The sequence below is a fragment of the Phoenix dactylifera genome, chromosome 2, assembly GCF_051530095.1.
Source record: "Phoenix dactylifera cultivar Ajwa chromosome 2, Ajwa_hap1_PhDact_Kaust_v1.1, whole genome shotgun sequence".
NCBI classification, from domain to species: Eukaryota; Viridiplantae; Streptophyta; class Magnoliopsida; order Arecales; family Arecaceae; genus Phoenix; species Phoenix dactylifera.
This window is the reverse complement of record NC_143191.1, coordinates 11145277-11158115: the sequence shown is the minus strand read 5'-3', so window position 1 is coordinate 11158115 and position 12839 is coordinate 11145277. Positions and strand designations below refer to the sequence as shown.

Genomic DNA, 12839 nt, shown 5'->3' with positions numbered 1-12839 from the left:
CTCATTCCCAGCCTTGTTTGCTTTAGATGGATTTGGTTGTTTATTTTTAGCTTTCCCAAAAGGAGTGCCTTGCCAACTAATCTCATGCACACTTGCTTATTTGTTTAATTTGCATCTTTGGGAACAATTCAAGGCAGCTTATGCATAGTCTTCCAATCCTACTTACATGTAGGTCCCCCATGTACAGAAGAAACCTGTGCCTTAAAACAAGCCCAATGGAAAAGGTGGAGGGTGCTTATTGGTTAAAGACAAAGCCTTACATTATCTAATCTACAAAAGGGTTGCCAAGGAATCTATCACTCTTTTTCTCTTTTTAAGTTGGCTGTGCCTCATTATTCTCTACTTTGGAAACTCTCATTTTTCTTGGAATGGAGATGCTTTTATACACATTTATAGAGAATTGCATTGAGGGGAGGAAAATTGTTAGAGAGGAAAGAACAAGAAGAGATCAATTCTAAAATGAAATAAATAATAGATGTGAATAGAAAATGTTCTTGCGAAACCCACCTAATCAATATAAATCATGTGTCCTCACTTATGGTCATTAGTTTAGAACTCAAGGCTTAAAGTAAGTGTATAATTTAAAAAAGCAAGGTGTGATAGATACTTGTCTAATCCAAAGCTTGGTCTAGGCAAGTTCAAGTCCCGATGCCAACTAATAATAAAGAGGAGGGGGAGTAGCTAGCGTTTTGGTTGTTATGTTCATGCACGAAAATTTGATAGAATTCAGATGTGTCTTAACAATCTATGTTTCAAACTGCTTAGGTTGAGCCATCCGAGGATGAGCTTATTAGTATGGCTACAGATGGGTCGAGTTGACCTGTGATCCGATCCAACTTGCTTAGACCCAACCCGACCTATTTTGGAGGACCCCTGAGGCCGAGTCGGATCCTAAATTGCACATGTTCTATTTTCTGGGTCGGGTATGGGTTTACTGAATTCCGACCCGACCCATTTAAAATTTGGATAATTTTAGATTTTCAATCCTACGACCTGCCCCGATTTGACCCAAATCTGTAAAATTATTAAAGCTCATAGGCTACAACCCGCAAGAGTGCAAACACAAGTTCTGAAGCCACAGATGAATGGACCCGAATTGGACCCAACTCGGACCTGACTCGGACCTGAATTAGACCCATATTGTTTGGATTGGGTCCGGGCTATACCTGGACCCGACCCGACCCGAATGACTCGTTGGGTCAAAAATTATAGTGATAGATCCGATCCGATTTTCTATCTGGTTAGGTTTGGGTCCAAAATTATGACCCGAATAAAAAAACCGAATTGGGTCGAGGTCACATTCGACCCGACCCGACCCATTTGCATCCCTACTTATTAGTGTGCCGCCATTGGGTCTTATCTCCAATATTATTAATGTTGGTAGTATGTCGGTAGCAAAAGAAAAGAAAAAAATGGAGAAAAAAAATATTATGTATTGCACGGAGAATAGCCAACTATTTGACGGAATCTAAATTGAAACCAAACCTTCACGTCCCTAGAATAATAGGTTTTGTTTCATTGGTCAATAAAGTGTATACACCTTACGTTATTTGATAAATTTGATAAGAAGATATATATATATATATATATTAGTCACATGCCATTATTTGCAATTTGCATAACATTTATTCTTACTAGCTTTAAACACTTTAACTGGTCCTTGAACCAATTTATACCACTTTATTAGTTAAATAATTCAATTAGATAGTTACATTTATGATCCTAAGCGGATTAAGAAAAGCAGTATGACTGACCACACCTGACTCAGCCCCCAATATTCCTATCCAATAATTTATGTTCAGTTTGATCAATTTATGTTCATGTTCATCTAACTCGAATTTTTTTAAGCAACTATCTAAAATAGGATATAGAAAGAACCAAAATAATATTTTCTGAGAAGCAAGATTCATATTTAGTTGGACATAATTTCAAGCTTGGTTTACGTTTTCCTTCTTGAGAAATGCTGTGGGTTGATCCTCTCATTCATTAAGATTATGAGAAAGGGCATATGAGGATGTCCACGGACATATAAAGATGGGCAGAAGAATGAAATAGGAGGGAAGAGGAGAGAGAAAAGAGAGGAGGCTAGTAATCAAAATCTTTCTTATCCTCTCCTTGGTCGGTCTTTACAAAAGAAGTAGCATTGATAAAAAAAATATGAACAAAACTACAAATATTATCAATCTTTTATCTCTTTAATATAGTTTCGAACTTTCAATTTAGCCTTTATAAGTCAAAGCACATACCTTCAAGACAAGTTGAACCAATACAAAAATTTTCAAGTTATGTCCATGAGTTTAGAATATAATTAAAATTTCTTATACCATGTTCTAGCCGAACTCTCCATGGCTATAAGATCTTAGATTAGGTTTAATAAAAAGTATATCTCCTTTCCTAACTATGATGACCACAAGGCCACCAAGTCTGGATGCTAACGATATTGATTTTGAATGATTCGAACAGCATCTTCTACATCATATAAATAAAATGATGCTCAAGAAAAAAATTTGGTACTACTAGCATATTACATACTGAGTTGGATTTTTTGAGCTTTCAATATGAACATCTTTGTTTGCCTAATCTTAATCCTCAGTAGCTATATATTAACAAAACATAGTTAAATCTTAATTTCGGTCAAAGTTTTGGCATAGCTTGAATCAGTCTCTTGGTTTTGATAATTATGCTTGGAATCATCAATCTGGTTTAGTATTTAGCAATTATTGAAGTAACTTGATTTTTTGTGCCAATCAAATCGTAAAATTATTTATGCTAATTCTAAACTGAAACTCTGGCATGTCACTCCGTGCACGTAGCTCCCATTTATATTCATTTCTTGCACAATTTTAACTTATCCCATATCCAAATGGATATATCAATTCAACGCTTACTTAGAGGAAAAGAAACGAGTAAACATACATTTTAAAACTAAAAATAGAGTTTCTTTTTGCATGAATATCCTTCTAAAAATTTAAATTTATATAAATATCTTCTTAAAATTTATATTTATTTTTGTACCCTTATAAAACACTATTTTTCACAAATGCTCCTTATATAATGGTTCTTCTAACACCATTAATAAAAACCATGTTTATTTTAATTAAAAATAAAATAAAATTTTAAAATTAGTTTTTTGTCCTCCATCGCCATCGTCTCATAAATATTTTTTTTTACACATCTACCCCTTAAGAATATTTTAATTATTTTAATTTGAAATCGTTAATTTTTTAACGACATTAGATGGCATATGTACATGTGTAAAAATAAGAATAAAAAAATAGATAGAATAGCAAAATAAATATTTTATGAGGGTATACATGCAAATATCAATTTTGGAAAGGTATTCATGTAAAAAAATTAAAAATACTCATTATATTATATGAATAATAAAATTTTAACATGATTTGGAAAACAAAGATATATACTATTATTTTTTATGTGGATTACAACCAAAGCGTAGGTAATTATAAGCCAAGCGGCAACTCTAGCTGAATGCAAGCCACAAGGAAGAAGAAAACGGTCCCTTCTCTGGTATCCCGGGCAGATGGGCAACGTCAATCACAGCCGTCCGATCATGGTATCCCACGCTCGGTATAATCCTCCTCCTCTCTCTCTCTCTCTCTCTCTCTCTCTCTCTCTCTCTGGTTGTGTATATATCGTATGGCTGGTGGGATACTCCCGGGATACGAGAAAATCTAACGAGAGAAGTCCCCAGATCTTCCGAATCTTGACCAAAACGACCCCCATCGCCTTTAAAATACTTCCGCCCGACATTATAAAATGGAAACTCCGTTACGCTGCCTCGCACGCATCCCCAATTCTATTGTTTCTCGCCTTTTCAAAAAGATAACCATTTGCCGGACCGTCCAAAACTATTCTTTAATCTTTTCTTTTGCTATAATTTCTCCTATCAAACCATGAATTAGTTAAGGCTCGAGTTACAATTTTCCATTCCTAATGTTGAAGAAATTATATCCCACATTGCATGCACTATATGGCAATGTATCATGCCAATCATCTCAGCTCATTTCTATGGGTCAATGCATATGATGAATAGAGTGCTAATGCTGGATTGGATTGGCCATAGGAGCATTCATTGCTTGGCAAGAGATTGGATTTGCCTTCCTCTATGGTACTAATGAGAAGGAATAGAGTTGCTCTTGAACTTGTGATGGAAGGACTCTAGGTTGAAGCTTGAAAGAAATCCATCAACAATTCATCAACTGTCATGTTCTTGCTAAATTTTTTTCCTGACATGCTTACTTATAGAGAAGATAATTAGATTGTTGATTGATAGGTTGAAAGCATGTGTAATTAGGGAGTTATCTTGAGATGAACCTCTGAGTTCGGCTAAAGATGATTTCTGCTTTGTTTAAACATGTTTTATAGTAGAGGTAGCTTCCACTAAACCTTGAACCCTTCAAATCTCAATGAAGGAGAGGCTCAATCTCAGATGTCTTCTATAACCGCTAAAAAACTTGATAGCAGACTAGATTATTGTCGATATCTATGTTTTGCTGTTGAGTTTTTTTTTTTTAATTAAAAAAAAGCCTAGCTGATTTAGATAATTGCAGCCCCCATAGCATCTGAATTTGGAATGAAATGTCAAGTCGCATGCTAATTCATCATCATCTTCGCTCGAACAAGATAGTTCATCTTCATCTTAGATGTTCAAATTACAAAGGGCATTGGGTCACAAACAGGTGGTCTTCATATTGTTTTAAAAGAGTCAAATAATAATTTTAAGTATGAATTATTGCTTTTGTAGTGTACATAGGTGGTTCTGACACTCCATTGAAATGATTAAATATAATAATATCGAGAGGGCTGGCAATGTCAGGTTGCTAGCTCAAAGCTTGTTAGATGTTAAGTAAAGAGCCAAAACTAAGCAGCACTATTAAAAACTTGCTTAAAGGAAAGCTAAAATGAGCTTCATAAAATATGTTTCCATTGGAATAAAGAAGTAGGGGGAGGTGAGAGAGGGGGCTTGGAGTGTGTTCCCTTTTTTTGTACTGTTTCTCAGCAGCAGTGGCGGTGGTTAATCATTCAATTGCCCCTCTCTTTCTTGTAGGCGCGGGTATAAATGCAAGCAATCTTTGCTCATAGATCTCTCTCTCTCTCTCTCTATAAACACGAACAGATAAGGGACCTGCATCTCCCCTTTATCTCTCTCAATATCAGTTCTCTGTTTCTGGGGGCCTTGAACATGGCAGTATCACTCTGCAGAGAGTGAACACTGAGCAGTAGAGGACAGTGGGAGCAAAGCCCAAAGAGGAGAAGGTCTCAGTTTGTAATGGTTTCAATGAGGGAAAGGCTTCAATTGAGAGCAGGGTGATAAAAGGAGAAAGGAACCTGGAGTTGGTAACTTTCCTTTTTCCACTTTTAGCTGTGGTTGGGTTCCCTTTGCACTGACTCAAGGGGCGGAGTGGGTGTGGTTGGTTTGTTGCCTGGAGAGCTCCAACGCATCGGGAGAGAAGAGGACAGGGGATTGTGTCATGAATGGTTGGCTTCTGTTGCAGTGATCTCTGAAACCAATGTGTGCTCAACTTTTTCTGTGGTTTCTGAGGGATGAGGATTCTCTGATTGCTTTGCCTTTTCATATCTGATATGGCTGAGATTTCTCTCTGTTGAGCTATTTGATTAGTGTGCTATATGCGTGGTCATTAGTCTATTTTTTTGTTTAGATTCATGGCATTTAATGTTGTCTGCTCTATTCTTTATGGGTAAGGGAACAAAAGTTTATAATATTAGCTACTCTCAGTATTTTTTTTTTTTTAAATTTGTATCACTAGTATCAATCCTTTAGGTCTTGGGAAATATTTCCATGTTTGGCTTTCCTTTCCCTTTTTTTTTTCTTTGGTATAGTGATATCTGGATTCAGTGGCTTGTAGTTGAAGTGTGTCTTGTGCCTTTTCTGGTTTCTATGCTATAATTGGTGGGTTTGGTGAATTGGATTTTGCAAGTCGTTCTTAAACTTTTATATGGATTAGGTGATCTTTTATAAATCAGAAGTTTCTGATCTTTAAAGTGGGCGACTTCTACTATTTAACAAGTCCATTGATAGGAGCTGTTGCTTGGAAATGGGCTTGTGTTCCCCATCTGTTTGCTTGAACCTTTGCCCCAAGCCATTCGGCATCGCCCATTGATCTTGGTAAATTTTAGATGAGTTCTACTGGTTAATTATTTGGGTGTTTTAGCTGGGTTGAGGCTTGCAAGAAGGTATTTAGATTAAACTAAGGATGCTGAGATCAGATTGAACAGTAGATCCTTTTTGCTTGTAACTTCACTGATCTTCTTGTTGTGGAGAGTGCCATGGAGATGGATATCAATGAGAAGGATAAATTTGGGTTGGAGAAGACCGAGGATCATCCCAACTACCATAGTTCGGGTATGTCGGCCGACTGGCAAATCGGCAACCCATCAATGGCATTGGTCTCGGCTCCCCCTATGGGTTCCTCCCAGTGTCCATCAGTTTCCATGGTGGAATGCTTTTCTCCTAGCCTTTGGATTCCTTCTGTCCATGCACAGAGCTTAGGCTTCTGTGGTAATAATGTCCAGAGCAGCACGGCTGCCTCCAATAGCATGCCCATTGGAAAACCAGTTCCCAGGCCTTTGAGGCTTGACATAGGCTGGAATCCTTCAGATTGTTCATCGAAAGGAAGTGGAATTTTCTTACAGACCGGCACTGGGGTTCTCCCTCCAAGAGTCTCTCATTTTCCGACCGATTCTGCTTTCATCGAGCGTGCTGCAAGGTTTTCATGCTTCGATGGTGGTAATTTAGGCAGCATGATGAATCCTTTCAGTACACCTGAGTCCTTGAGTTCCTATTCTAATACTCCAAAAGGTGTCCCGGGAGCTCAGATTCAGAAGAGTGAAATGAACACAACAGAAGCTCATATGGATGCCTCATTGCCGATTGATCATGGATCCAGCAGCAGAAGTCCAATGAAGGAGCAGAGAGATAAGGGGACCTCACATGGTGCCGGTGTCTCGAGCAATGAGTCAGGTGAGCCTGAGTTCAGTGGAGGTGGTCAAGAAGAGGCACCTAATTTGGCTAGTGCAGCTGGGGATTCTTCTTCCACAGGACTTGCTGCTAAGAAGAGGATAAGGCCCAGTCAGGTAGATGGTATCCAGTGCTTCAGAAATACTTTTGATTTGTTGTATTGCTTTGTTTTCGTCAACTGCAGTCGATCATATTTCACAGGTCTATAAATTTTACATGGTAGGATATGGAATCAGACCAAGTAGGAGGCGGCGGCCCGCAGCAGTCTGTTGAAAACACAATGGATAGTGTGGACACTAAACAGAGAGCAGAACAAAATAGCTCAACCATTGCAACTATCAGGCCTAATGGGAAGCAAGCCAAAGATAGCTCAGATGCATCCAAGGAGGATTATGTTCATGTGCGAGCACGGCGTGGCCAGGCAACTAATAGCCACAGTCTTGCAGAAAGAGTAAGGTTCTGCCACCCTTAGGAATTCTCATTTATACCTGAATTAAGGTTTTTCCAGGTCTGGTTCTTTAGAGTTAGAAGCTTATCGAAATTACATGGATGGACATGAGTTGCAGGTGAGGAGGGAAAAAATTAGCGAACGAATGAAGTTTCTTCAAGAACTTGTTCCTGGTTGCAGTAAAGTAGGTTCCTGGGAATGGCCTTTGGGGTTGGATCTACAAAGCCTGTTTTACAATCTCATTTTTTTTTCTCAACATGCGAATGCAGGTCACAGGAAAAGCAGTCATGCTGGATGAGATCATCAACTATGTTCAGTCTCTACAACGGCAGGTTGAGGTATGCTTCATACTTATGTTTGTCATAGATTAACTACTATGATTCATTCATTCTTCGAACATGAGAACATTAAGCTTGAATTCATGGTTAGCGAATATGTTCTTCTTTGCCTTTACTTAGTTTTTTATTTTCTTACAATTTGCTATAAGATAAACTACTCATAGGAGAAATAAAACACTATTTTCATTGTTCTTTTATCTCTGCCAGTTTCTGTCAATGAAGCTTGCTGCTGTCAATCCAAAGGTGGACTTCAATATAGAAGGACTTCTTTCTAAAGATGTACGTTACATCTTAGGCTAATTAGATTTGTATCTTGGGCTTGTTTGCTTCAAAGAATTCTTAGATTGGATCGGCAGTATATATGTTTCTGTATATTTTTCTGATACAACAATGCCATTGATTACTAATTGATGGCCTCTCAGTTTAGTTGGGTTATGACATCTTAATTTCTCATGACAGCTTCATCAATTCAGAGATGGTCCTTCATCTGCCATTGGTTTCTCGCCAGATGTGATTCATCCTCAACTACATCCATCCCCTCAGGGTCTTGTTCAGGTGGGGATGTCTGGCATTGTGAACCATTCAGATGCACTTCGAAGAGCAATAAACGCTCAGCTTACTTCCATGAATGGACACAAAGAACCTATGCCTCAGGTTTTATTACTTATCTTTGCATTTCTCCACTATGTTTTTAGTAAGTCATATTATTTTGTATTTCAGAAACTAGTGATGAATTTAGGTGGACCATAATGCTGTTCGAAATTTTGCATGGACCCGAAATATCGCAGTCAGTATCTCATGTAGGATCATAATAGGGAATGGTTCTCCAAGAGTTAACCAAGTAAATGAGTTGAATGATGGAAAAGAAGAAAATTATGAATATAGAATTTATTAGACTTGGGAGAGATTGTGCGCTATAAAGCTGCTGCAAATAATTTGAAGACAAATTAGTTGTCTTAATATTTTGACCTGCCTAGACTGTTTGCCATGAGTATAGCATGCATTTGCCTAAAGCATTTGAGACTTGAGAGGTGTAGATGGTGGTGCAGAGTGGTGATCTTGATCCGTTTAGCCTGAATGACCGAATAGGGTGTTTTCCAAATTCGAATGTTTCACAACAGAACTCCCATGCTCGAAGCCTCTTTTGCTTAGTGTCCACTTCTAGCTTTTTAATATGAATGCAAAGCATGCCACTCTCAAGTCTTGGTCAGGAGATATCATAACTCATTTATTGGGCAATTCTATTTTTGCTATGTGTGTCATGCCCTAGATCCGAAGCATGATATAGCTGTGCTATCGAGGGGTACAACCCACGATAACACCAAGCCAAACTCTTCATTTAACTTCCAAATTCATCTCAAACAAAATATAATAAATAAAAGTCCACTTTTATTGTCCATTAAATGCAACCAATATTGAATCAGAGCATCTAAATCCAAACATAAATACCAAACCAAATCATTAACTACAAATTTTATAGTCAATTAAAATGCTAAAATTCTTCTACAAAATCACCAAGCTTTCTAGCATGAACTCCAAACCTGTGCCATCCTTCCTTCCTATCAACCTTATTCATCTAGGGAGAGAAAAATAAAAATAGAGATATATGAGCGACATAGCTCAGTAAGTAAAGCTTACTCTACCTTACCGGATCAAGCATAAGTTTTTTCATATCAATGTATCATTTAAGAAAAATAACAGATATTACAAAATAAAGCATTTCATAGTATAGTATATTAAAACAAGTCATAAAGTTAATCATGCATGCATAAATCATTCATATTTTATAAACATGATTCCAAGTTCATTTTGCAAATAGATTCATAAATCATCCTTCTGTCATCTAGCTATATCATAGTTCAGAATATTACTCACAAATATTCGAGCTATGGTCACTTTATACCCGTGACAAGGCCCACATTCGTAATCGATAACGATTTTTGTTTTATATGCCAACTTTATACCCACTGGCGGGCCCGTGCTCGTATGAATGCTAGCTCCGGGTGTCAATCTTTCCAATACTAGGGATCATACGTAGTTATCTGAGAGCCTTTCGAATATTTATATCTTTTTCTTAAAATATATATATAAATAGATGAAAAACACTAAATGGCATGATCAGATTCATGTTTCATAGCAAAGCTATTTTCATCAAAGCATTCATGAAACTTTTATAATAAAGTATGATTTTCATAACACATATACTGATTCATAATTTTAAGAAAAAATATAAGATTTCTACAAACAAATCTTATGCAGAAAAAACATAATAATTTGAAAAACAATAAGAAGTATAAGATTTACTTACTTTTACCATCTTGGACCGTTAAACTTCACTAAGCAAATCTACTACGCCTATTTAAAAATATTTAAAATAAAATTAATTTTTGTTGAATGATTTTAATCGAATTAAAACAATAAAAAAAAAAGAACGCTGATCGGGTGACATTGTTCAACGACTCCAGGCAGGTCAAGTCTAAGTAACTCGATCAATAAATTATGGGGTATGGACTCAATCAGGGAGAAGGTCGTTTGACAGGGTTCATCGTCAATGAATTCTAGAGATATTTAACAAGGCTGGAGTGATCGATTCAGTAGGCAGCCAGGCACCAAGGCAATTCAAAGCCTCTTTGCAGGGATCCACCCGAGTCTATAGGATAGGGAGATAGGACTCGGTTCATAGGTCCATGGGTCTTCTTAGAGAGAAAAATAGGGAGATGAGAGAGAAGGAAGAGAGAGAAAATAAGAGAGAAATAAGAGAGGGATGGCTCTCTCTCTCTCTCCTTCTCTTCTTCTTCTCTTCTTTCTTTCTTCTTTCTTTCTTCTTCTTTCTTGGAAGCAAGTGGGTGGTTCAAAGTGACTGTCACGGTCGAGGTCCAGTGGGTGGCAATAGGCATTGGAGACATGAGGCAGAGGGCGGCCGGTTACGACAGTCGACCATCCATAAATCAAACTAAAAATAGGGCTGAGAAGAGGATTTATTAGCTCGGTCTTCCTCAGATCCCAGCCTACTTGCCAGCGGTTGGAGTTCCGGCTCCGACTTGGGGCCGATGCAAGGAAGGGGCCGAGGCCCTCGGCGGCAAACACCGACAGTGATGGTGGTCGGAAAAAAGAAGAATGAGGTGAAATAGAGCAAAATAGGGGATCCTTTTTCCCGAGCGGTTTTCGGCCGATTTCTTGGCCGGCAGCCATGAATCCTAGTCGTCGGAAGAAGAAGAAAAAGGAAAGGGGGAAGAAGGCTAGGACATTACCTCAGCTCCGGCGACGTCCGACAGCCCCGATTTTCGGCAAGCCCAATGACGGAATGCTGTGAGTTTGAAGGGAGAAAAGAGCGAGAAAGGGCTATGACACTCAACGGTGGTGGGGGGCTCACTCTTATAGAGGAGCCCTTAGGGTCCCCGCAACCCTAGGACTCCTCATCCCGGCTGAGATCTCTGGATGGAGAGGAGGAAGAATCTGATATGCAGGGCGAGCGCAGTTCGCACCACCCAGCCCCCCCTCGGGCCAAGCTTGAGCCGGTCAAATGGACCGGGCCCATGCGGGCCTTCACAATGTGAATGTGAGTGTTTAATTAAATCTAATATTGCATCATACTTACTGAAAATTGTGGAGAGGTTACATTGCTAATTCTCAACAGGTTTTTTCAAGGACTTTTTTAGCCCCATGATATTCTGCTTCTTTGATAACTCTTTCAGCTTTTTACCATTTTCCTGTTCCATGCCATGGGAGCTCCAAGAAACCTTTTCCCCTCCTACAAAATAAACCTGTATCAGTAGAACTATTTTGTTTCAGAAGCTGATCTAATCATCAAACAACCAGTAAATCTTTCAGCCTTAATAAATCAGAAGCACATGCTACTGCTTTCTGCAAGTTTGTAATCATGTCTTATGGGACCGCCACAATTTATTAGATCAAGTGACCAACCATTTCTCTTTTCTACTTTCCAAATGCCAGGGTCAAACAAGTACCTTATGTTAAAGTTGCCACTAAACAATCTATGCCAGATACCAAAGTCATGAGGTCAGTTGGGATTTTCCCATTTAGATGCTGAGCTCTCATGCTTCTGGTTTGATGAATATGACAAACTTACCGGTTTACGTTTATCCCTTGTAAATCTAGTTATGTTTCTAATCAAAGCATAAGTACACTTAATTGCACTAACATTGTTGCATTGCAAGGACTTTGATGCTTTAAACTGAATGATGTTTTGTTTTCTCTTAGTGGGCAATTCATATTAATAGTGCTTGGATTTGAATTAATTTCAGATACCTAATGCATGGGACGAGGAGCTCCACAATGTCATGCAAATGAATTTTGGTACTAATCCCCCTCTCAACACCCACGAGTTAAATGATAAACCTCGCCAACGATACACCATGTGATGCCACCAACCTGTTCATGTCCTGATAGATAAAAAGTTTCTTATTAGATGCTGTCAGATCATACGAAAGTTAAGCTTTGATCATATCTCGAGCTTGTTTGCATCTGCTCTTTCAAGAAAATAACAAAGCTTGCTCACTTCAAAGATGCGGGTTATACAATTCTGATACTTCCAGTGGAAGATCCAATTTTATTCTCTCTCTCTGAGAAATGTAATTCCAGCATCACAGAAAAAAAAAGCAATATAATTCCAGATATAATTCCAGAGCATAACTATTATTGCTTGTTGTATAGCACTTTTTCGGGGTTGTTCTCTGCAAGGCTTTACTGCATTCCTGAAGTACATTAGCTCATTCTTCAGAAATTAGTGTAAAAGAGGAAGCATATTTTTGTGGATATATAAGTTCTTGCCAAAAGCTTGGGAATGAGTAATGATAGAGTCACATATTCGCTTAAGCTGGATGACTAAGGCTTCTTTAACTTTGCAGCAGAAAACTAGTTTCTGTTTTGTTCAAGATAATGGGAAACAGATGCTGTCTTCAATTTCCCCCTTCTCTATTATTCTTATCTTCTGTTTTTTTTTTTTTTTTATCATTCAAAATAAAATCAGGTACTCGTGATGTAAATTTATCTCTGGAGTCATATCACAGCATATGCATATGATAATGATCTG

General features: G+C 38.1%; 1 protein-coding gene across 1 annotated transcript; it reads left to right on the top strand.

Annotated features, from left to right (window-relative positions):
- The first annotated feature begins 4954 nt into the window (after positions 1-4954).
- LOC103706599 (basic helix-loop-helix (bHLH) DNA-binding superfamily protein) lies at positions 4955-12622 on the top strand. Its single transcript, XM_008790748.5, has 7 exons — positions 4955-7116; positions 7224-7451; positions 7567-7632; positions 7718-7786; positions 7994-8065; positions 8246-8440; positions 12052-12622. The coding sequence occupies exons 1-7, from the start codon at positions 6310-6312 to the stop codon at positions 12166-12168; spliced, it is 1554 nt and encodes a 517-aa protein (XP_008788970.3). The 5' UTR covers positions 4955-6309; the 3' UTR covers positions 12169-12622.
- The last annotated feature ends 217 nt before the right edge of the window (positions 12623-12839 follow it).